We start from the raw sequence: 26725 nt of genomic DNA, 5'->3' as shown, positions 1-26725 counted from the left end.
GAAGGGGACGTACAGAAAAAGAATTCCGACCATCCCGCGGCGACCGGTTTCCTCTCGTTCTTGCGTCTCTTCTTCATTTATTTTTCTCATCTCGCACCGGTAAATCGATCTCATCCCTGTGTCTTCGATGAAATCGAATTCGTCGTACCGATTGTCACTGCACTTTTTAGCCTTGAGCGACTCTCGTAGAACATTTAGACCAATAAAAACATTTAGTACGAAGAATTTGGAAATTTTACAATTTTTGTTACGTGCCACGAGAATGATTTTTTTCTAATACAATTGATGGTTTCAATTTAATTTGTTAATCTAATTATTCTTATTTTCTATACAATTTTAATTATTGTACGCATATCTCGCGTAATAAACCCATTGTCATCCCCACTATTTATACAAAAAAAGAGAGAAACAATTCTTTGTTTTATAATTTTCCCTTATTCATCTTTGAACATCAATAAAATCGTCTTTAATTTTTTAATGTCCTCTGGAAAAGGTGTGTTTAAAAAGAATGTGTCGAAGCACCTGTTGAATGAAATTAATTTACTCGACGTTGCACTTCTACAAAGTGAGTTATAACATCACGAAAAGCCTAACGCAATAGAAATAATTAATTTTAACAGAGATTTTTCTGTATTTTTTCGATGCAGGCATGGCAACCGCCGGTCTTGAGGTGCGCGAGGCTGGACGAGCGTTGCGAGTGCAAACGGAAGCGCCGCATCTCGTTTCCATGGGAAGCGGACGTTTGTCAACGGCGGTGACCCTACATCCTTTACCCGAAGGTAAGACTATATACGCTTGCCGGATGTAATAGCGAATAGAAGATGCTAACGGTGGTGTACCCGACTGCGGTAAATAGCGTCTATCCCTGTTCGAACTCGAAAAGGTAGCTTAAAAGTGACTCAAACTAATTTCGATGTGATCTAATGGATGGTTAAGTGTAGGTAGAATTTTGAATCTGACTTTCTGGGGGAAAATAATACTGTACGAAGTTTTCAGGGTAACTCGATTAAGGGCTGATGTTATGAAATTCTTGAGAAAGTTATTGTTACTGCGGGACTCTTTATGGAAAAGAATGAATATATCTTATTGAATTTTTGGAAATTTGAAATTAGAAATGTGCTTCGTAACTTTATGAAATTTGACCGCATTCAAATCGATATTGACTTACTCTATAGCTCTTTCCGAATCAATTTTCTCTTTCGGAATAAATTTTCATTATTTTAAGGCGAAAAACGGGCAACTATCTACATCGATAAAACATAATATCACGAAACACATTCATTTACCGAGCATGAGAAAGAAAAGGTGGGTTTCTTTAGAGAATCAGTTAAACGTATAATTTTTTACTTCGCTTGTATCTCGAAGGCAATTAAGACAATAAGCGTTTGCTAGATAACGCTGTATCCATAACAGGCAATGATTCATCAATTTTAATCCGTGATTCGAACATGGTAGTAATTCTGTCTGATAAAGCTTAATAATGCTATATAACTACGATCCAACGCGCTAGAACTTCCACTTTGTGTGTTACGCAAATGACGGTGGGGAGAATATCTCTGGGAAATCAAGTCTAGTTAATTTCTTCGAAGCGATTTTCTTGGAATTTTGTCGTCTCTACGTTTCCTCGTTGTCTATAATGGACTACATTAAGAAGTCGAAGGTATTCTGAGCGTACATACTCTTGGTAATTAGGAAATTCGAGGAAGAATTATCACGATGTGTACTATTCCGTATCTTTATTTATAAATTATTCGTATAATTCATAAATCCATTTAAAAAGTTTTTTTAAACTTTAAGGACCATTAACGGTTATTCGTTTTATGGTGCTACATACATTAATTTTTATTTATTTAACACATCATCACGAGTTTTATTAAAAATGATTGATAAGCCTAATTTTTTCTTGTTTCTGTTGAAACCTTCTATCTTCCGATGCAGCGCGATTCCAGTAAATCGTATGTAATTATAAACACGCCTTTCAGACAGCATTTATAACATTTAGATAATCTATCAAACAAGGGGAAACCGAGATTCATCGATAACGGAGCCACGAGCGACGGTACGATTCGCAATTAGATGGTAGTCGTACAATTAACTTGATAAAATTCATCTATGGATCCAGCTGATGGATCTATTTAGCACTGAAATAACCGAGACATACCGGGATTTCTCGCGTGCTAAAGGGCGACGGAGAATTTTTAGAAATACATCGAAGACGCGACAGGAAGCCGAGAGGTCCTCGACGTGCATCGGTGTCGAAACCGGAAAAGAGTCGACCGAACACAAATATTTGCATTCACCGCACCGAACAGATCGAACGGGCCGAACCGTTTGGCCAATAATAATAAAGAATCGCGATTAGTAAAAGCAAGGTTCCTCGCGGAGGAAGCTAAAATTTCGTAATCGGTTTTTGTAATTTCTCGAGCTGTCCCGATACGATCGGTTTTCCGCGGAAAGAATTCGAAGGAGAATAGGGTGATGTGTAACGATCATAACGTCGATGGAACGAGATAACAATGACGCCGTGTCTGTAGTATTCGTGTTTTCCGCGGAGCGTGAGACTCTTCCTGTGCGATGAATTGGTTTACTTGGATGGTAACAGGATACAATGTTGTACATACATGTATTATAAACATATCGCAAATCGAATTGCCAAACTTATAATTTAATTAGAGCCAATTAATGGACACGAAAAGTAATTTATTGGAGCGTCAAAGTAAATTAAATTTTACCTATCTCGAAACAAAAGTTCAACTATCAATAAATACAATCGTGTTGCATTTCCAATTCGACCTACTAATTTTGTCCCATTGAAAAAATCATGCCGATCAAATATTTAACCGGTTCCTTCGCCAGTCGAAGTCGACGACGGTCGATATATCGATGTGAACACTACGATCCAAGATACTCCTTCTTTCTTTCTTTATTCGCCTATCGCGAAGCTCTTCGTCATTTCTATGCGTGCATTTTATGTCCGTTTACGTGCGTCCAATAAAATGACACTGTATAAAAACGGTTGATAACCGCGCCGGAAAAAGTGTAACGCGGTGAGAAGTGTTTCTCTGTATGGCAATTCGCCAACCGGAAACTTCTCTAAATCGATAAAAAAGCAATCTCGAGATAACAATAAATTAGTAGGAAGAAACAAAGAAATATATCGATGAATTTACTTGACTTGTATTATTTTTCCTGTTTCTCCTTTGACGTAGAAAACGTGGAATTCATGGTATTGGTGCAATTTGAAATTCTTCGACTCGTGTGCGGTCCGCGTTCCTTGCATATATCTGTTGCTCGTTGTGTTTATTCGTTTTATCGCTATTGCGAGATTCTTGTAGAGCGGTAAGTTGTATCGTATTTGACGTTGAAATACCAAGATATACTTTTGAGAGTTATAGGTTGGAATTTGATGTTTCCTTTTAACGAAGATTCGATTGCTTCTAGAATTTTCTTTTCTGGAATTTTGTTTAATGCTGATTTCTTTGCAATATTTTTCTGAAAATAGTAAAAGTTCTATTTCTTTTGACTGCCGTAATTAAATAGCAGTTGCAGTTAAACGTAAACAACTTAACTACATTGTGTTCAGAAATCATCAACGTAAATCACGTAAGTATTTACACCTCACGTTTTGTACGCGGTTTCTTCGCGCAGCGAAGATTTCAGCAAACGTGTCAGAAATAAACCTTGCGCGAAGGAACGTATACCCAGAATTGAGGAAATTTTACTTTGCGTTTGCCAACACATTCGAACTTTTACGAAAGCACACGAATCTAAACAGCGCACTAATTCTACGACATCTACGGCATTTATAGACTTTACCAACTAGAACTTCCTCTATCGCTTAATTACGCAATCCTTAATGTTTCTTTCTTAAAACCTCGTTATTCCATTCAAAAACTGCGAATTCGCCTGATATCAAAAGAACTTCCGTTCTTTTAGAAATGACCTCGAACGATCCAATTAACATAAAGATTCCACATTCGTTCCACTGCTATTCCTTCTCCTCGATCTCTGATCAGAAAACATAGAGTTGGTCTAACGCCTATCGTCCATCGCGCAATTAGTATCTAATTACATGGCAGTCGCGTAACAATGCATGAACTTGATATTCCTACCGTTTTGTGACAGTAAAACAAAGTAGAGAAAAGTGAATAGCACGCGAAAGAAGTAAACGTAAATGAAGAAAAGGAAGAAGATAATGACGATGACGAAGAATGTGAAGTAAAAGAACTAGAAAAAGAAGAAAAAGTCGAAGAGAGAAAAAATCGTAAGATAACGCGATGTTCGTGTACATTGACGCATATAAAATAGGTAAAGAAATATGAGAACGAAGTAAAAGTAGAGAAAAATGAAGAAAATGATGAGAGACGATGATGGCGATGAAGAAAAAGAAAAAGACGAAAGAGAAGGGTAGAAAAGATCATAAGGCAACGTGGTACCCATGCACATTCACGCGTAGAAAGTGCGCGTGCGTAGCTGCGCATATGACGCCTCTGTACGCGGTATATAAATGGCGTAAAGGCGTTTACGCGGTCGAAGGGGAGTTGGAGAAGAGGACAGTAACCCACAAGGAACGTTCTGTCTCATAAGCGTGGTGCGTTGCACTTAAATATAGTCGGTGCATAGAGAGGAAGATAGAGAAAAGTTCACGCATACGTATATGCGTACGTACCGTTGCGGTGGAAGAAAGATAGAAAAAAAGTGTAAGAGAGAAGTCGAGAATGCAATATAAATTATTGCATGAGTCAATCCTCAAAGTGCCGTATATTTTCAGGCGACGCGACGTTCGTTCTTCTCGTCGTCCTATTATTCTCTTTTAGCACAACGGGCTCCCTGCTTGTTTGGAAGTAGTACACTCACGGATTCGAACGGTCGACAGTATAATAGTATGTTCCTTTCGTGGGCTGTTTCCTACGTCGAAGACGTTTCTTAGATCTTTCGCTTAAAATTCAATAATAGGAAATCCCGTAAGATATTTTTGTTTCGTGTTATATCAAGCGAAGTTTTGTACGATGCAGAATGTAAAATGCAGAATACGGTAAAAGTCGAGATTTCGATATTGCCCGAAAGAATTAAACCGTACAGGTTTGACTGATCAAGTGGCTCGAACCTACGAATTACCACGGTCGTCAATTATCAGAAACCAACATAATCACGCTAAATATCGTATTATTCGTTTCGGAGACGGAAACTTTATCGTCGATCGATACCTTTCGCAGTCGCATTAACCTGATCCGCTGGATAGATATTAACAAAGACCCATCTACCTGTGATACGGGCGACCTCGCGCGTAGAACAAAACGATTGTCAGGAATTAATCTCCCTGTTTCTCGTTTTCAGTCCGTAACTGTCCGACGTCATTGTTTGACCAGCTTTTAACACGTTCAACTAGGCTTGAGCCGCTGATGGTTTAAAGTGCTGTGTCGGCGCAAGACACCGTGGTGCCTCAAAACAGAATTGTACGTTTTTAACACTTTGGACCGTGTGTCCTGTAACTGTGCTGCGTTAGTGTTGGTTTTGTACTACAGCTCGGAGAACAGTTAAAAACTCTGTTGACAGATGGAAACAAATTTCTTTTTTAAAACAGAAATACACAAATTAGTGATAAAATTAACTTTCGTACAATGGAATCCGAATAATGGTTTCGTAAAATGTATATGAATTCCAGAGAATGTAGTATACAAAGTTTTGTAGAAAGTACAGCATAAAAAATGTGAAGCATCGAAATTCTTCGCTTGGAAAAGTGAATATAAATACATATGTGCTATGAAACACTATGAAACACTACGAAACATTATGAAAATATGTATATGTAGTTGTTATGAATAACTTAAAAACACGTAGTTATTTATATAAATAAAGAGATTTTAACGCATAAATTTCCACTATCAGATGGTTTTACAACGTTTATACGTGTGGATAACGATATCATTTTCTTACTATGTTTAGGATTATGGCACATTAAAAGACAATTTGTCTTTCGTTATCTAAGAAGCAGCTTTATTTCTTCCAAGATAAAATGGATATAGCGTTCAGATAACGTGCAAGATAAACAAATTGTAGCTGGGTTATTTATGAATATATAAAAAGGAAGAAAAATACACTTTTGTAATTTAGCTTCAAAGTTTTAAACTTTTTGCTTTAATTTGCTTTTACATGAAAGAGTTGAAGAAATCCAAAGGTACCGACTCCTTTTTTTCTTTTCTTTTTCCTTTTTCTTTTTTTTCTTTCCTTTTCCCTTTTTCTTTTTTTTTTTTTCTTTTCTTCTTTCTTTCTTCTTTTTGAGTGGAAGGGTATATTTTCGAACATGCATAAAGTAAGTAGTAATCTATACTCAAACGAACTGGATAACGATCGTTTAATGTCGACCAAGGACGCAGATAAAGAAAAAGCAACAAAAAAAAGTTTTAGAAGTTACTCATTTTTACATCGTTAGGAATGTTAGGTGCAGAAATTGATCACTTTCACTTACCAAAGCGCTTTCGATCAACCCCTTCCCCGATAAATTTTCAATTCCGATCATTACATTCCATCGAGTTTGGAACTAATTTTAAACCTATTACACTTACCTACATATTTCCCATCTCTTTAAGAAGCAAAGTAATCAATATGTATCCCGATGCGTGAACAACATAGGAATGCAACAGTTTCGCTAAGATATCGTAATACCAGAATGCAAAAAGATCACAGTAAAGTTAAGCATGAGCTAACTTAGGCTGATCAAAATCGTACCGAGCACATCACGTTCTCGCATCTGTTTTTTTCATTTTCGTTGGAATAGTATGCTGGAATAGTAGCTTCATTGAAATTTATAGTCGAACTATATCGTGCTATAGACGAATCACAAAGAACTTCCTCCAACCCGGACAATATTTCTTTCTAATTGTACACAATGAAACTTTGAAATATCTACATTCAACGATCGTCTTAACTACTCCATTTTTCCTGTTTAATTTCTTGCGTCAGATCGGATCCCTTGATTTCGTTTCGATAGAATTTTTTCTATTGTTTAAGTTTGAACGTTACCGCACGATAGATGTCTCCTACGAAAAATTTAGGAATTGTCTGAGAGACGATATGTCGTTTATGTATACGTGGAACGCATATGTATACTTTAACGCTATGATTGTCATTGACAAAGTTGCTAGTCGATCGTACCAACAAATTTTCGGAGCGAAAGTAGTTAAAAATTTCATCGATTAGTAGTCGTATTAAGAATCGTTTAGTGTACAGATTATATATATGGAATGGTGCTCTGCAAAAATTAGTGGAATTACAGTTTGTAGTGTTTGTAGATTATCGATACGATCCGCTGGCTACGTTGTAATTGCGTAGGACTCTCGAAATCGCAGCGACGGATCGCCCGGATTTATCGGGTATTACGCAACGCCATCAATTTTGTTAATGTATTGCTCGCAAAGCTAACACTGGAATGTAGATAGAGCTGTTTGTGATTGAGGTACTCGGATAGATTGAAATTCGTTTTGTTGGAAAGGTGTAAGTTTTCGAAATATTCCAGATATGTAGGATCTATATTTTGAAGAACAGGGAACTCAGAAAAGGAGGAATGAAACGAAATGAAAAAAAAATAAAAAGGAAAAAAGGATTCAAAGGTGGTAAAAAGGAATAAAAAGGAATAAAAAGGAATAGAGAAGTAGAAGGAAATGGAAGGAAAGAAAGGGGAACAGATTGAAGCGCGTCGCGTTCTGCCGACTGCAAAATAGACGAGACTGACTCCTCTGCGCGAGGTATATTTTGAACGTTGCGTGGCGGAAACTTTTCCAAAAAGACCGAAAATGTGCGAGAGTGCACGACCGCGCCAAAACTAAATATAACAGCCAGTCCTTTGTAGAATGCACCACGATTTACTCGCTGCTCTCACAGATTGGCGCGCGCGTATATCCAGAGTTATTTCGCGCTAATGATCGAGCCGACCCTTTCACGGAGAATATCCTGCGAAAGGGAGCGTGTGCTTTTTCTTTTTCTTTTTCTTTTTCGTGTTAGGTCGCAATTCCGCGTTTCTACGCCCTTTTACCCTCGAATACGATCGATCGTCTGAACGGAAAGAGTATTTTACATCATACGGAGGTAACTAAGTTCCCCTGTCTTTATCCTCGATTTTGCATAATTCGCTTTTCCAACTATAAACAATCCAGTTGGCTCGTTTGATCGAATTGCACAAGAAGATGGAAGTTATCCGGCAGATGTATTATTAGAGTGACTTGACGAATCTCTAACTAAAGATCTGCATAATAAACTATTATATAGAAAGTTATTTACAGTATCTCTGATTAAAGGTTATTTCACGCATCGATTGTATCGTTAGAATACACGACATGATTGTTTTCTTTTAACTAGAGATAGCGAACGTTTGTCCCTTATGTTTCTACTGTATACGTTTTTGGTAACGTATTGAGAAATTGAAATGAATTTAGACAAGGCTATATTAAAACGTTAAATTCTGATTTCCTATTTTCATTTTGTAAGTATACGCGTTTTGTTATTTTTGATGCAACTAAATATAATGCTTTAAAGAACATTATTTATTTTGATATTAATACTTTAAATATTTTTCTGTTATCTCGTAATCAAATGCTTCAAAAAACAAAAAAGCTATAAATATAAAATTAAATAAAAAGTTAAACAAATCCGTAACACCTCAATTTCAATATTCGCCAATATTTCAATATTATATAGTCTTCTTTGATTTTCTTCTCGCCTTAAAAAATTTCTCTTAAGAAAAAACCAATTAACCATGACTTAATACGTACATAATTCACTGCATCCCTGCGCGGCAGCCAATTGTTCAATCAAGCAGATGCTACAATGAATTTCTTCAAGTTCCTTAATTTAAGCGCATTGTTAATATGCTCAGATGCATAGCACATCGGAGAGAAAATGAATCGTGATGCATATTCAGAATGTACGTCCAAGCATTCGCTAATACGTTTAAAAAAGGAATTCCACTTATCAATGGAATATTACAAAGATCAGAGGAACTGGGCTTGCTACCATAATCCATGTTAAATGGCAACTTCAGATAGTATGGATGACATGTAGATTGAAGGTTTTAGGATCTTGATCGCGTTAAAAATGATGCGGAATACGCGAAAGCTGCTCGAATAAATGCAACTCTCACGATAGCGTTTCTGAAAAGCTGAATAGAGCTTAGAGTCGTGCATAGAGAATTGGAACAACATAATCATGTTGTTCTTGATTTGTGTTCTTGATCGTTGTTCATGATTTGCTGAATTACAGCGAAAAGAATAATAATGAAACATTAATATGTATAAGAAATATTCAAAAGTAATAGCAAGTATCTTTCTTATTCGTATTATCTGTTACCACGAATCTACAACTCAATATTCAGCATTCGGTATACCTACATACGTGAGTATATGTAGAATGCCTGTGACGCTTTTCATGCAACTTCGAAAGCCAAGATAGTTAATTGTGAAGATGGAAGCAAGTTTAGTTAGTTTTGGCAGTGGTTTCCTTACCACTCTAGAATAATAGTTGAAATTGTTGAATAGTTTCGCATTTCTCGAAAACCGAGTTACCGCATTACTCTCAAATGTAGCGCACACTCTGTACTCCAGCTTATTTTCGTCGCATTCTCTCCAGATCTCAACTCGTTCGATGTTTGTGCCCGACTATCTTTCGAATCCTTCTGCGTCGAATGCCAATTGTTCGTGGATTCGTTATATAACACTTTAAACAATTGTTATATCCTTAATATAAAATAAAAGTTCTAAGTTTCTTAATAATTAGTTATATTTCGTACTTTCTTAAAACGTACAATTTTTTTGTTTAGGTAAATTAACCCTTGGATCGAGTCGAGATGCGGATATTTCTGTTGTTGGTACCGGCGTCGAGTCCATTCATTGCACGATTGAAAATAATAACGGCGTGGTCACTCTTCATCCCATAAATGGAACTACGGCAGTCGATGGTGTATCGATAAATTCACCAGTGAGACTCGCTCAAGGTAAGACCTTGACTCAGATACGAATGACCAATGAATAAACTTTTTGTAAACCTGCTACTTGGTCAATTTACACCATCGAAATTAAACCTCATGTTTTGTATTTTATATTTGTATTTGGTATTTAGTATTATATACTTCATGTACTTGGGATATTTCATAAAATTTCGTCTCCTTGTAAGAAAAGTGTAATTTTTAAGTATGTAAGATATAATTTGAAATATAAAAATCTACATACCTAAAAATATATTAAGAATATTTTCAGATGACTATAAATGGGAATTTAACGTTTCAGGTTGCATGCTGTCGATCGGGAGATCGAATTACATGCGCTTTAATCACCCAGCCGAAGCGAAACAATTACGATCGGTACTGCCACATTCGAGAATCTCTATGGCGCCTATAAGTTTCTCCCTACCGGACAACCAGCTACAGGAAAACCATCATTTGGAAAGAAAACCACCGGTGGCGCCACGAAAATCACCAAGAAATTCCTGCTCCGACGAAGAAATAGGTTTCCTTGGAAAACTAACGAAATTCGAAATGTTATCGAAACAAAATAGAAACAATTGCGTCTCTCCAAAAGTGTTTCCAGCGGGTGCTATTACCACGAACGTGCCTGCCGATCAAATTCTCGGTCACTCGAGATCCTCCAGTCTAATCTCCCTAAAAAATGCCAATAATAATTCACCGTTACAAAACTTAACAAACTTGGAAAGAAGTCGTTCGAACACGCCATCCTTTAATTCATCCTCACCGGCTCATTTTCTCAATACATCTTCTCCAGGTAGCTGTTTCGCCTCTTCCTCTCCTAACTATTATAGCGATGAGAATCGTCAAAGATTGGATATCAGAACACCCAGCAGATCCAATACGCCTAATCATCAGCATCAAAACATTTCATTGCCGAATCATAATCAGATTCAGATGTATTCAACCGCGGAATCCTACCTAAAAACCTACAAACCATACTATCGAGATAGCAATAACGAGAACAACCAAAATCCTCATATCCTTCAAACGATATCGAAGAACAATGTGAATCAGGGAGGTCTTATGTCACGAAGCTTCACCTGCCAAAAGTCGAACGATCTCGACGACTTGACGACAAGGGATTTCGACATGAGTCAAAGTTTAATTGTTACCAAGACCACGACAACCGAGTATCTTCAGTTGGAAAAATTTGGTTCGAATCCTAATATTTGCAACAGTCCCAGTAACGGGAATTTTTGTGGTGGAAGTCTGAGGAGCGTGGCTGGGGCGCAGGGTTTTGGTTCGAATCCGAACATCAAGAGGATACAGCCACCGAGTCCTGCATTTAATCGTAATCCCAAGTACAACGAGCCGAAGAGAAGCTTTGGACGGGTGAAGAGCCCGACTCCTAGTACCGGAAGTGGTTGCTCGCTGGAGGAGCTACGAGAGAGACAGATTGACGCAGAGAATAAACGGAGAGAGGCGGAGAATAAGAGGAAACAGGCGCAAGAGGAGAGGCTACGAGAGCAGGAGGTCGAGAGGCAAGAGAAAATGAGACTCGAGGAAATCCTTGCCATGTGCGCGGAGTACGAGAGGCAGAGCACCGTTGAAAAGCCAAGACAACCTAATAGGTGAATGGGTTATTTGCATTTTTTTCGAGAAGATACGAACTTATCGCGAAGCACCTGCAATTCTTGATACGTCATCTAAGACCGTAGTACGTTATGTTGCGTACATTACAACCAAACTTTAGGTTTAATCCCGCTACCCTTTTTTGGCGAGTAGCAGCTGTTTATCTTGGTTGAAAGGAAATAGAAAAGACAGAGACTGTTCTCATGCTATAGCGATATTATTTTCTTAATTCTACCGTAAAGTGAGCTTTTTAACCCTTTTAGTGGCGTCCAAAAGAATTGTATCTAAGCGAAGAATACCGAACCAATTTGATGTAATTTGGTAAGGTTTGAGAAAGGAACCATAAAAAAAGTAAGAATGATATTTACAAAATTCTAAAAGGAACATAGAAACGAAATAAAGAGAGAATAAATTAATGCCAATTGTATTTCAATATTTGTTGAAAATCGTACTAATAATACTTAATCAAAATCGGTAGGAAAAATGAAGAATCAGCTTCCTTTTATAAAAATTATTTGCAAATAAGAAGAATCATCGTTTGGTCATAGTTTGATGTAAAAAACGTAATGTAAAGTATAAATACTGCATTCTCAATTATTTGTAACAAAATTTCTAATATCAAAACACAAAACTAAATGATAATCCCATGATGCGCAGCAAGCGTCAGAAGGATTACTTGCTCCAAAACAAGTGATTCGTATAGCTGGTATAACATCACTAAAATAACATTCTAATATTATTATAAACATTTAAGATTATCCGGCTGCTGAAAACATGTAATACTTACTTATTATTTCCAACACAAATAATTTACTTAGCTTTGATGGAAACATAAGGAGATATTCTGTTGTAAACAGTGTTATATAAACCTGTGATTACGGTCTCGAGCAAACCTCGTGTCGAATTTTCTTATGACACAGGCGTATATACAGCCTCATCGGGGAATATAACAAGAAGTTAAACCCATAAACGATTTTTTCAATTTGTGGAACATCATATAGGGTTTCTGCAGAGAAATTCAACCATTTACAACGTTTTATAAATTTATTTTAAGATAAAGTTCTCTCGCGATGCTAATAGTAAGACGCCATCGCATACGCAACAATGTATCGTTGTTCGGCACTAAAAGGGTTAAGATCTTTCGCCAATCTTTTCGGCAATATTTTTACAAAAGTCTTGTACAACTTTTTCCGTCAGCATTTTGTACATATAGTTATCCGTATTTGAGTAACAGTCACAAGTTTATTCTTCTTTATTTATATATTATACAAATCAATAATGATGATAATCCAATAATTAGCTTTTAATTTCAATACATATACGTACATCACTAAATATAGAACTAAATATAGAGGTTGTATAGTTTGAAGTCTACAACATCTTCATTTTCTTTCACAGAATCAAAACGAATGGCTCTCTACCACGAGACAAGCGGCTCGGTTATAATTCACCTTTCGACAGCCCGAAGAGTCCATCTAAAAATCAACCACACTTCTCCTTCGACACTACGAAACAATCGAATTCGGTTTCATACGAGAATGTATGTGTGCAAAATTCAAAAATCATATTCCAAAATGGCAACTCACCGAAAAATCGTCGAAACCAGGCGACAAGTCATACAGACGGTCAAACAGACAACATACAGAATCATCCACAAGCGATCACGCCGAATAACAATAACAACAGCCAATCCATGATGTGGCCAAACATTCATGGCAACGGGGACCATAGTTTTTGCGGTTCGATCTCACAAGTTCGTAATTCGGGTTACGAGAATACGGCAATCGATGGGTCGATGTTCAACAATAACAGTGGGAATTACACACAGATCGTCGACCTAACGAAAGACACTTATGGAACCATCCAACTGAATGGGGCGAGGATTAACGGACAACCAAATAAGCATTCACGAAACTACGACAATTCGATAAACGGGAACATGAGCCTGTATGAGAATGTGCTGATTAATTCTGTACAGAACAACAATCAAAACAATCATTCCATGCCAAAGAAGAATGGTCAGTTATCGAAATCGTGCGAGATGATCGAAAACAAGCTGGCAATATCTAACGACGACCTTCTAGAGGCTATCGAGCAGCTTTCCATGCTTTCCAAATCCAAAGAAATTTGCACGATTCCCAAAAAAAACAATTCGGAGATGGACAACGCGAAATCGAACGAGGCTAAGGCTGATAAAGAAAGGAAGGAACTCGAAGAGGAGGACAGAAAGAAGTACATAGAGTTCCTTCAGAACGAGAAATTACATATCCTTGGTAATATGGACGTATTAAAAAGGAGCGTCGCAGATATTGAGATCCAGGAAGAGGAAATTAGTAGGGAGGTCCGTTATTTAAATCCTTTTTCTTTCAACTGAAAGATTTAACAAATTTTAACTATGTATTCTACCAACTTTTTAAAATCGAAGATTTTCTTTCAAAAGGAAAAATGTTGTTACCATCGTTAGTGTGCAGTAGTTTTCGTCTCTTTCCCATTTCTTATCTATGAAAATAATACAAGAACTTATTTTCATATTATTACATAGTATATTATTAGGTTATGCACGCACTAGCGATAATTTGTCGCTCTTGCTCACATCAATGGAAAGTTCAATTTCCTCTTCTTCTAATAACAAAAATATCAGCTTGCAGTCGCATCATCAGATGCGCATACACCCATCTAACTAAACGAACGCCATTTTCGTAAGTGGCAGAACCATAGCAAGACAAATCGTCCCCAGTGGCCTATACCCTTTAGCATTAAATAGTAGCGACAAATAATAATTTCGAGTTTAAAGATACAAGTGCATTCGATGGTAAGTATAATCGAGAACTCGAACCTTATCCTCTTATCTACGTTTACCTTCGAGTTAAAATTTATTTACTTTTTCTTATTTCGCAATGAGATAAGGTATTACCCTTTGCTCTTCTTAGTCTTGCTCCAGCTTACTCACTAACGTTCAAACATTCGTGCATCAAGCATTTCTAAATAATAAATTTTAGAGGGAAGAAACGAACAATTATGAAAAAGCTCGTTCTCTTGTTTTCCAGGATCAAATTCCCAAAACAAAGTTTAGAACAGGTTATTAAGAAAAACAATGGTATCGTTTCTCCTATAATATTCTTTAAGCATTAATTATGTGCATTTTGTGTGTGACAGCTCGAATTAGAAAAAGCACTGCTGTCTGCAGAATACGAGTCGGAATCGTTGAAACTCAGTCAAGACGAGGGTGAGAAGATAAAAGTACAGATGCGGATAAACGAACTGGAGAGACAGATGGCCGAGGATAACACGAGTCAAGCAAATTTGCAAGCGGAAGCAAAACAGAGAGTGCAAAGGGCTCAGCAGACTTGTAACAGTTTGGAAGAGGAATTGGCGAATTGCGTGGATGAAACCACGCAACAGAATATCAGCAAGAGACTTATGGCTCAGCAAGACGTCCTGGAGTCAGAAAGGAAGGCCTTCGAGGATTTGGAGTTTCATCATTTGGAAGAGGAAGCGAGCAAACTGGCAACCAGGGAAGAGTTACAGAGGTAAAAGTATTTCATGCACGATTGTGCGATTAAATTTCTTCAAATCCTTGTTGGTTTTTCATCCTTGTTTCACCTGCTTTGTGATACATCTTTCATTCTCAAAAATAATTATATTTTTATATTACATTTTGTTATATAATTATATGATAATTATATTACATTTTTATTGTCAATAAAGCTGTCTCGTATCAACTGTGCATGATCGATAGAGTCGATCAGTAACATAGAATTGATTTTATAGAAATTTTAATTGTTAAACTAATCCACGAAATGGTTCTTCTTTTACAAATTAATATATACTTTAGTATGCTAATTATATGGTGATTGACAATTGAGTCTAACATAGATTTGGCGATGTAAATGTCTGTTTTAGATACTTGAGCGAATTGACAACCAAGATAGAGACCAGAAAGGTTCGATTGAGCCACTTGGAAGCACAGAGATCCGAAGCAAAAAGCACAGCGACTAAAGATGCAAGAAGCCTTGAAAGGCAGAAGCTAACGCATTTGAAACGGTTGGAAGAAGTTAGTGAATTTGTAGATTATTTACAAAACAAGCAGAATATTTTAGTTGTTAATGCCTGATGTTCGTGATTTTTGTTTGATCTTGTCCCTTATCGTCATAGGGTCGAAACCGAGTTAGAGCGATTAACGATGAACTGATAAAATTGGCGCAGAATGCTTGCGAAAACAGAGACGAGAAACGATCTCCGAGCAGGGAAGACTTCGACAGGATCTCCAGGGTCACTACTGACTCTCCCATTGTAAACAATCAGGGCAGCTTGGGAAGGAAGACTATCGAATCCCTCAAAGAAATTGAGAGAAATCGACAGCTTCATTTAGCCAAACAAGGTAAATGGCTTTACAAATTGTATAGCCAAATGTGTTAAATAACAGAAAATTTATTTCTACGGACGCACTGTAATAAATAACAAAGTGAATTTTAGAGTACACAATTACGAAGAGAATTATCTAACAAAATATTTAAACAGATAATGAAACTTTTGATGTTATTAAATTATTTTCTACTTTACTCATGTTACAGGCAGCCAAGTAATTTCGGAAGAAAGACGAAGAGTGGAAGAATTGAAACGAAGAGTTCAAGACGAGGTTCGGTCGCAGTGGGAAGAAAGGAAAATGAACTGTACCTCTTTCAACAGTGTTGAGTCAGGAGAAGAATCCTCTAGTTATTCAACGGGACCAGCAGAAAGGTAAGTCACATGTTCAATTATGCCTTCATAGCTCAAATCACGCATTCTTTGCTTGTTCTCGTAATGATGCGTTTACAGCTGAACGAATTTACAGATGAACGAATGCTAGTTCGCTCCCCACTTTGATAAAATTAAAAAATGATAGTGAAAACGTGAATCCGTTCATTTTATTAAAGTGGGGAGCGAACGAGCATTCATTCACCTGGTTTGAACGCACCATAAGAAAGTGAGAAGAAACGAAAATTGCATGGTTTGTGTTTGATAATCGCATGACAGAATCCTAAAAGTCTGAGAGAAACGACGGAGAGACAAGTACATTCTGAATTTTGTGAAGCGATATTTTCCATTGTTATCTTTCTGTAAATTCTAAATATAAGTACATTGAAAAATGTATGGAATTTAAAATGATTTCACAAACATTTGCAAAGTTTACAATTCTTCGAACGATATATAACGAAAATATAGATAGGTAACTGATAAAACATTTTTGAACATAGATAACATGATTACGTAATATTCAACAAATATAAAAAATTTAAAAGTGCTCACAGTGTTGCCTAGTTAGTAAGTGTACAGTATAGATATATTCTTTGTACGTGTGTGTACAGTATACACGAATGACGAAATCGCCTCGTTCTGAGTGATCGTACACAATGTCACTTTAGCAATAGTGGCAGAACATGTCTTATCTGTAGATTTAGTGATAAAAAGAAGTCCTCGATGCAGTTAACAGAAATAGGAAGCGCGTGCGTTTTTCGATTAAAAATGATCGTTCGTAACTATTCTACGGTTTCACGGGGAGACGCATTCGCAGTATAACGCGTCAACGAAAGTCGTAAATTCTTGTCTCGATACCCTATTTCGGTTAAGATAATAGGGGTGGTTTGAATGATTGTAACACTAAGTTAACAGGTTAAATGTAACTCTTTATTCCCAACAACTTTTGAAGAATATAAGTGTCCGCGAGTGATGCGTGCGGGAGATGTAGAAGTGTTTTGAGCGAAGAGTTGTTAGCAAGCGATTTTCTGTGACGGTAAGGTTTGTAAGGAAAACTAGTAATGGGTGCTGGCTGCTCCTCAGCAATGGTCGCTCGCGGGTGGAAGTGGTCCTCGAACATCACACATCGGATTCCCATGTTTTACCTGAATGAGCAATAACCCTGAGGAACGTCTCGACTTGAAAGATGTTTGTAATAATTAAGGGTCTTGACAGTAAAGTAAAAAATGCTAAATCTTATAACGGTTCCTTAGGATTATTGCGGGTCCGAGTAAGTATCTTGACTGAAGGATGGATTATAGTATATGGCAGGGTCGCGGGATTTAACAGTAACCATTGGTACAATTTAATTTATCGATTTAACTGAAAAGTATAATTTGAGCTGTATACAATCGCCAAGATGTCAAAAACAAAAGATTACACTTGTTATGCGTGTAAATATTTCTGTAAATATTGTCAGACACGTTTATATGTTTTCAGCATATTGTAGTATCCCGATCAACTAAATTCTGATGAACTACAGGTAAAAAACAATAAAAGTGCTGACGGGGCGAGAAAGATGGGAAATCTCGATGGGCCATATACTCGTGGCCCTTTACGGCATTTGGTAATTAAAAAAGGTGTACTTGATCATGGGTCATCCACATCTGTGGAACACATGTGCGTGCTAGGAATACCAAAACCGTGGTATGAAAGGTAGCCGTTAGTCAGTTGCGACTAGAATTGCGAGGGAGTTATGACAGAGTTGCGGGTTAATTGTTACTCGTGAATTGTCGAGTCGTTGTAAATTGTGAATAGTGAGTCGTCAGTTGAGTCAAGTCGAGTTGAGAGCGAGTTGCGAGTTGGTTAATCATTAGTTGCCGAGCTGTTAATTGTAAGTTGCGAGTTGTGAATTATCAATTTAGTTGTCTTAGTTCTATCACATTAGTGCATTAAGTTCACATTAAATAACCATCGTTTCCTGTTTAAATCACAATAAATAAATCTATAAAGATCATTAACCAGTAATTTATACAATATTAATATCACTTATGGATATCATGTTTGTTAACACCGATCATCAATGAGTTAGACTCTGATTCTGACTAGTTTATGTTAAACATTGGTATTTTCTTTTTTTAAAGAAAAAAGTGAGAGCACGATTTTCGCAGGATTGAGACGTGCTCAAGACGCGACTATCCGTAACATTTAATAGACCTTTGCGTAACAAATAGTCACGAGTTTTTCCTTTGTTTGTAAATGGAACGGGTTGTGCAATAATTACATGTCACTTTTAATCGGGCAGTTTCGTGAAACGGGAATCCCATCGAAAGTAAAAGGCGTCGCAGCAACCTTGATAGGTAAGAAGGAGCGACGCGAGGAAGCATCGGAATCGGCGTCGACGATCGTAGATTGTCCGGTTGATTACGCTGCCGGCAATAAAACGCTTTATCGGCTCTGCTGCTTGTCCCGCGCGTTACTTGGATACGCTTGGGTGGGGTATTATCAAACGATACGGTATCTGTTGCAACGAGCTGCCTTTCCGCGGTTAGCTGACGCTGTTGACACGTCGTTTCCTCGTCATCTTACTCATTGTGGTTAATGAAAGTGTACATTGAGTAGGAACTCTGGTAGTTCGGATAGACTCGATAAGATAGACGTTGCTTATTGCTAGAAGGCAGGATTTCGGTGATCTAGAGACAGATAGAACAAATATATATTCCTATATATATCCTATATATAAATATATAGGAATCTCGCGTGAATCAGTGAAAAATATAGAGTTCTAAGTGACAAGCTTTGTGAGTTAAACGAAAGTTATAAATGAATGGATCTTAAGGCTTCGAGAATGTAACACGTGCATAGAGGATGGTTCTTGAGAGGAATATATGTGTTATACGGAAGCAGAACCGTTAGGAAAAGTTGAACTCTAATCATATCGAGCTTTGATTCTACAGTCGAGAAATTTGTAAAAAGTGAAATTTATCGATTTAACTTCTGGATAGCTCATATGAGCGACGGATCGCGTAGTAACTGTCTTTGATAATGAAGAAATCGTGAGACTTTAATCACGATTGTAACAGAAAAATTTGAAATTTTATTTCAGTGATAAGATAAACGCAACTCGAACGAAACATATACGAATCTTATCAAATTTTACGGGTATATCGATGGTAAAATACGTTTCGTGTTTCGAGTATTCCTCTTCTTAATTTGAAAATAAAGTAACGAACGATTCACGAGGAATAGAGTTTCGTGATAATGAATGGAATCAGAATCGTAAATGCAATTCGAATAACGTTTGTTGCAGAAGAACGCATCGTTGCATTGTAAGATCATAACAAAGGAAGGAACATTGCGATAATGCAAACACGATGAGTCCAGCGGTATAAATATTGATTTATTTGATAGGTAGTACTCGTAAAAGTGTATTGCGCGGCTTTAAGATTTATCGTGGGACGGAATCGAGTAGAAAGTCCAAAAGATCGATCGATGACCTAAAGAAATCATCGGTGATGAATGAAGAGACTATAGAAAACGAACACTGTGGAAAGAAGAAATATAAGCAAAATTAATTAATAAATAATTAGATATTCTTTGTCAGAAAGTCTTGTTTCAACTGCTTATTGGTACCGTATTTTATTAATTATATCATTATATTGACTCCAAACTGTTTATGTATACCTATATCTGTAACGATTATTAATTTCTAAACTTCAGATTACATTGGCAGACTATAACTCTTGTTTCTCATAAGCAAACGGAGCCTTGATAACAGAGTAAATATATGTTATAGAAATTACAACAAATGTGAAAGTGCCAGAATATACTTTGACAGAATCATCTCCGTTTATAACCATGAGATTTATCAAAATATTTTTATCGATAATTTCAAAGAAAATTTAAAAAATATACGACATACGTGTAGACGCAATCTCGCAAGGTTATTCCACATGCTGATGCGTGCATTTTTCGAAGGTGAAAACGCAGTCAAGGAATCCATTAAGACGAAGAGCAAAGAAAAAGAAAGGAAATATTTATCGTTGAAGAACGTCGTGGTATCGTCTACTCTAGAGAAAAAGAAGAAATTGATAGTAAAATGATGAAAATTTGTCAGAAGTCGTGTTGAAATTGTGTTAAAGGATTTTTCTGGCGAAGGCACAGTGGTCGCGTGAGTGATCGAGAGGGTGCGAATTAAAGGGAGGAGAATGCACGAGAATGAACGCAAGGGAAGTGGGTGCGTCCGTTTTTAACGAGGCTAGGTTCAGAGGATGCAGCTTGATCACTTTCCTAACCAGCAATCGCTTTTACATTGTCAGCAAGGATTGGCTTTATAAAAATTTCTATCGTCCCTTGGAAACGCACTCGCGCGAATTTCGTCATCGGTACTTGTGAGTTTAGAAAGATTTTGTTTTTACATATTTTTTTCTTTTTTTTTGTAATTTTCATTGTTTAAATGTTTGGTTGGTCGAGAAAATGTAGGAAATTTTAAGAAAAAGTGTTTCAAGTTAGAGGTCAACTGATCTTTGTAACACGTATAAAATTAACACAATTGTGCGTTAGATAATTCCTTAGATAATTATACAATACTTATTGCATAACTAATGACGAGGCATTCTATAGCTTCTGAGAGTAATAGCAATCGAGGCGTACATTTCAAAATAAATTCAATAAGATTAGAATTGTCCGCTGTTAATTCCTATAAATTAATCCATAAATTACAAAATTGATGTCACTCTTGTTTGCAGCACGTGCTGAATGTACGATCCTACCGAAGAGAGAAACTTAACAGTTAAGATAAATTTGATCTCTTCGTTCTATTTAAATATTATCTCTCTGTCTCTCTCTCTCTCCCTCTCTCTTTCTCTCTCTCGCATCTAATACTCGTTTATCAAAGAACTTCTATTTCAAGTAGTTTACTCAAATTTCGGTAAGATATCCATGAAAATGCTTCCATTTAAACGACCACTTTATAGTATATTTGGTCACACCTCTTAGTCAAAATTACAATTTAACAAATACGAGGATAATAGCCTTTCTTCGCCAAACCAATATACCAGAAATATATTTTGAAACTTCCTCATATGTATTACTGTATATATATATATATATATATATATATATATATATATATATATATATATATATATATGTATGTATTTACTCCTGCACATTTTTACAAGAAAACGATAAAACAGTCATTTTGACGAATTCTCCTCTTCAATAAGGTAACAGAAGAGACGATTGTACCTAACAGGATCACCCTGTATATACTTCTCTCTCTCTCTCTCTCTCTCTCTCTCTCTCTCTCTTTTTGTCTGCTACGGCTCCACCTCTTGACAATGACCACATCCATGGACACTGAGAGCTCGGCAAAAGGAGCAAACGAAATGAAAAAGATGACCCTGTTCCTGGGGGGCCAAGGACAACGTCTCCATAGCAACGGGATTGAAAAGAGTGTCGTCGAGTTCGGTTGAACATTGTAGAAGAATTAAATGCTATGCTGGTGGCACCGTCGAACCGGTCGACCGAGTCACTTTGTACTTGTTAGGTTTTAATAATACCTGCTGCGGCTATGGCCTCGCTGGTAGTGGCGATCTTCGCCAGCTAGAAGAGCCTGCTGCCTTCTCCGGCTTTTTTCGCGATCTCGCGTGGCTCAAGTTTACGGGACGGTGTTCGATACGCGAAACGAGAAGCACTCGAAGGAAGATCACATCGGTGATTACGTAAGATAAAAACCGGTGATATTCGATGCGGTTGACGTAAATCAGTTGGAAGATGCATTGCTCGTATGGTCCGGTTAGCACGGTGCTTATGGCTGCTTCGAATTCGTTACCAACCAACAATCCAATCGTTTATCTCGTTCCATTTATTTTCTGACTTTCTTTGTAACTGTCGAAATACTGTAGAAATCGTTAGTCGAAAATTTCGTATTGTTCTAGTTAACGATGCATCGAATCGTTCCTAATTCTGAATTAGTGCTATAAATTATTAGTGCCTAATCCTTCGCTTAATTTTCGTATCGATGTGATTTCCGATTGTTTTGCGAAAATTTTCACCGCAGATATTATTGTCAATGCCAGCTTAGATACTTTTGACGTGTTCCGAGATGTGGAAAAAAATAGACATATTGCTAGTTTAAGTAGACATATAGTTTGAATATGAGTGAAAAGGATATATAGGATATATAGGAATATACTTTATTTATTCGTTTTTTATTATTAGAAAAATGTTGCGATCCATCAGAGTTTATTTGCTTTTGGTGCAATTATACGATGCTACAACGGCAAAATAGAATAGTACAGAAACGATACGAACAAACAAAAAGATAAAATAGATATATGATTACGTAACTCCGATGTTACATATGCTATTATAGAGGATTAATTGTAATCTTAACTCAACTATAAAATAAATAATCTCAAGGCAACTATGTATATTTCAAAGTCAATTTTAAAATCGATATGAATAGGAAAGTAACTAACTTTAGAGTGCAAATACCGCAGGCACAATTTAATTCAAAAAATTGACGTACAAGTTTTCGTTTATCCTTGTCATTACGAATAAATTGAATTTCTTTTATCAATGCGATTTCGATGATCATTTGAAAATAGAAATCAATTAACGACATTAAATTTATAGTGGTAGCGGAAGCAGCGACAGTGCAGAGGGTGGAACCAACGAGAAATTATCTGGTAGCAAACTTTCGGAGCTCACGTCATCCAGTCCAGGACCTTCGAATAACTCCTACAGTCTGCTCCAAAATGATAACGTGAGTACATAAAAAAGTCTTTCTCCAAAATTTGCTTCTTAATTAGCTTTTCTATAATTAGTAGCTGTTAAGGTGATATATTTTTAGAATACTAACTCTTCAAAAACATAGATATATGTATGTTCGCGATGAAAAATATCGATTAGCGATTAATGAACTTTTGCAAACATTTGTTCTATCGAAAACGGAATGAAAAATGGTCCTATACAGAAAAATTTGATCAATGCAGACGGAAGGGAAATGCACATTTCCGATTAGGAAGTACTTATTAACAGTTTTATGGCATTCACAATCATTAAAGCTTGACGAGACGGTTAACTCGAGACTGAACTCGTGACCGTGACACAGCAATTTCTCATGAATGTTTAAAGCTGGTTTAGGGTAAATCAGAGGAGACGCATATTTCGTCTAGATGCCAAGACTTTCATGCTTCGAGAAAAAAATAGCTCATCTTGACTAACGAAATGTCGAAGACTTTTGACGGGTCGAGCCGCGTTCTAATTTGTATGAAGGGAGCAAAAAAATAGTGAAAAGAAATTTTGTTACGAATTTGTCTGAACTTCGGAATTAAGTCAGGGCCATTTGACAAGATTTTAAATGAGTCATGGTTCTCTTTGCTCCACGATTTCGGCTTTCTAATCGTTGATAGTTTTGCCAAAATATCTACCACTACAACATGTTAGATAGATGATATTTTCAAATATTTTAGAGCATTTCAAGTGGAAAACACTGGAATGAGATTGTCTCGCATTTGATCTTTTATATTAAACTTGAATGATAGAATTCTAACCACGTCGATTAGGACAAAAATGAAACAGAAAATTAAACAGATAATGTTGGTGGTATACATATGTATATAACAAAAAGAAAAATCGATAATTATAGGAAATTCTGTTTCTTATCGCTACTGACGAGTTTCAGCTTAAAAGTTCTATCGTCAAAAAGCAAACAAAAAGTCCCGTCGCTATATTTATCTACTGTTCACCGTGATGCCGATAAAAGTTGAGTGGTTAGTCATCCGATGGGATGTTTATTCATTTTAAAATTCGAATCAATTTCTGGTTTGGTTTGTGTAAAATGCATTGAAAACAGACTGATGGACAAATAAGTGCAGTGGAGTGAGATATTTGGAAAATTTATAAAAGCTGTAGCAACTGCTTATTGCAAATCATTGTATGTATAGTCTTTCTATTTCAAAATTACACGAATTTAAATCATTAATTGTATTTAGTCTATATATTCCATCAGTCAATAAGTTTATAAGTATTACTTTTTCATAATCTGTTCTTTAATTCATACTTTTTATCAATAGCATGTGTTTCATAATTTTTGCAGAAACTAGTTTTTAAAATCACTATTTCATTACTTATTTCGCTTTTCACGATCGTAGCTTGTTTGGAATTTAATATCCATTATATTACTTAATATTAATATATTAATACATTAAATCATTATTATGTAATATACAAGAAAAAATGGAGAAAAGCACAGAATTAACAGCGAACGAGTTTGTTATTCGAAAAGTTTTGAAAATGAGAAAATTAATCGTGTATGTCAAACTTACTCGATCATTTCAATCATCCAGAACATTCACTTAGACAGCCTAATTTTAGTAATTACGACCGGCGACCACTGTACTTAACGGATTCAATGAAATCATCCGGGGTCGAGGAGTAGCTTTATGTCATGTCTTTTAATGAAACGAAGACAGATCTTAAATTACTTGCACACTAAGAAAAGTTTTAATACGGGAAACTTGTTTTATATAAAGAATCTGTAATATGCTATTAAAAAAGAAAGATTCATGGAATATTCAACTTAATTTCTTACATTTATAACCATCATTGGAATATTTCACCTTTGCAAAAGTATGACTGCAACCAGGCAAGTATGACCACGATGTGAAATTTTTCATCGAAGTAAAAGCTCATAAGATAAATATTAGGTGAAGTAAAAAGTTCTGAGCGCTTTTTCGCTTTATTTCGACGATGAAATTAACATAGTCAAGATTATTCGATTTAGATTAAATATGCGCCGTTTTGTTCGATTACTTTTGTCCATTTTGAAGGCAATTTCATAATTCCGCGGTTGAAGAAGTCCTCGTCCCTATTGGTAAAAAACTTGACCAGCTCATTTTCACAAGCCTCTCTTGAGGCCAGTTTTGTACCATCAAGAAAATTTTGCAAAAACTTAAAAAGGTGATAATCGCTTGGTGCCAGGTCTGGACTGTACGGCGGATGCGATAGAACCTCCCAGCCAAGCTCTCGGAGCTTCTGACGCGTCGTTAAAGATGTGTGCGGCCTGGCGTTGTCTTGATGGAACACAACACCTTTCCTATTGGCCAATTCTGGCCGCTTCTGGTCGATCGCCTGCTTCAGTCTGGTCAGTTGTTGACAATAGAGGTCCGAATTAAGTGTTTGCCCCGATGGGAGCAGCTCATAATGGATGATTCCCTTCCAATCCCACCAAACACACAATAAAACCTTCTTGGCCGTTAATCCACGCTTGGCGATCGTTTGGGCCGGCCCACCGCGATTGGACCACGATCTTTTTCGGCTGTTGTTCTCGTATGTGACCCATTTTTCATCGCCAGTCACCATCCGCTTCAAAAATGGGTCGATTTCGTTACGTCTCAACAAAGAATCGCAGGCATCAATTCGGTCCAAAAGGTTCTTTTGCGTCAATTCATGTGGCACCCATACGTCGAGCTTCTTCTTGAGACCAGCCTTATGCAAATGGTTCCAAACGGTTTTCTGGCTAATCTTCAGTTCCTGGGCAATGGAATAAGTGCTCACATGCCGGTCCGACTCGACGATTTCCATGATTTTATCCACATTTTCGACGATTGGCCTACCAGAGCGTGCCTCATCTTCGACGTCCATATTACCAGAACGGAATCGTTGGAACCACCGCTTTGCTGTTGCATTCGATACTGTACTGGGTCCATAAACAGCACAAATTTTTTTGGCCGCCTGCTCCGCCTTTTCACCTTGGTCGTAGTGGTACTGAAGAATGTATCGAATTTTCTCTTTTTTTATCTCCATTTTCGAACGCTGTAACACACAACTGGCTTCACCGAACACAAAACTGACAAAGAACCTTTTTGATGCGTAATATCACCTTGAAATCGGTGTATACTATGACTCGATGCGATGTGCACATCGTGAGATATGGCTCACTAAAGACATCTAGCGAAAAACGCTCAGAACTTTTTACTTAACCTATATATTTATTTGGTAATCATTTAAAGAAACGTTATTGATTGTATTATTTATTTTTATATTCGTAGTATGTGGATTCTTTTATATTATTTATAGATTAAATTAATTTCCAGACTATTTTCAATATTCATTATAATAAGAATATTTTCACACGCGATACATTATAATCTGTTCTTTTGACATTTATACGAATCTCGATATGCTCGAATCACCATAAATATTAGTGTAAAATTTTTCTCATACGCGTTTTTAATATTTATCATCTCCTATCAGCAATTCGCGTGTAGTACGCGATGCAGTTCGCGTTGCTCGCATACGGACAGTGCTCATTAACGCATAAATATACACGCGAGACTTGTATCGTGAGAGCTGCATGTACACGTGAAATTACTGTATAATCGTGACATGTTTATTAAGATTTTCAGACGA

At 36.7% G+C, this 26725-nt stretch overlaps 1 protein-coding gene and 1 long non-coding RNA gene across 3 annotated transcripts in view; both read left to right on the top strand.

Moving 5' to 3' along the window:
- Positions 1–26725, top strand: part of LOC138181084 (pleckstrin homology-like domain family B member 1) — a 64541-nt gene that overhangs the window by 29905 nt on the left and 7911 nt on the right. Inside the window, exons 2-10 of the mRNA XM_069115632.1 lie at positions 648–779; positions 9812–9985; positions 10278–11586; positions 12986–13928; positions 14744–15117; positions 15491–15641; positions 15743–15968; positions 16162–16327; positions 22946–23075. Of these exons, the coding sequence (XP_068971733.1) occupies positions 650–779; positions 9812–9985; positions 10278–11586; positions 12986–13928; positions 14744–15117; positions 15491–15641; positions 15743–15968; positions 16162–16327; positions 22946–23075 (3603 nt within the window). The 5' untranslated portion in view covers positions 648–649. The remainder of the gene's footprint in view (positions 1–647; positions 780–9811; positions 9986–10277; positions 11587–12985; positions 13929–14743; positions 15118–15490; positions 15642–15742; positions 15969–16161; positions 16328–22945; positions 23076–26725) is intronic.
- LOC138180665 (uncharacterized) lies at positions 4315–6040 on the top strand. Of its 2 annotated transcripts, none has more exons than XR_011173351.1 (3): positions 4315–4700; positions 4772–4964; positions 5338–6040. It is a non-coding gene; the product is annotated as an uncharacterized LOC138180665 (long non-coding RNA). The 2 variants fall into 2 exon arrangements; XR_011173350.1 differs by having other exon boundaries at positions 4772–4883; positions 5338–6036.

The sequence above is a fragment of the Bombus flavifrons genome, chromosome 6 (genome assembly GCF_040668555.2).
Source record: "Bombus flavifrons isolate JBK064 chromosome 6, iyBomFlav1_principal, whole genome shotgun sequence".
In the NCBI taxonomy this organism is placed as follows: Eukaryota; Metazoa; Arthropoda; class Insecta; order Hymenoptera; family Apidae; genus Bombus; species Bombus flavifrons.
This window is presented reverse-complemented; position numbering and strand designations above follow the sequence as displayed.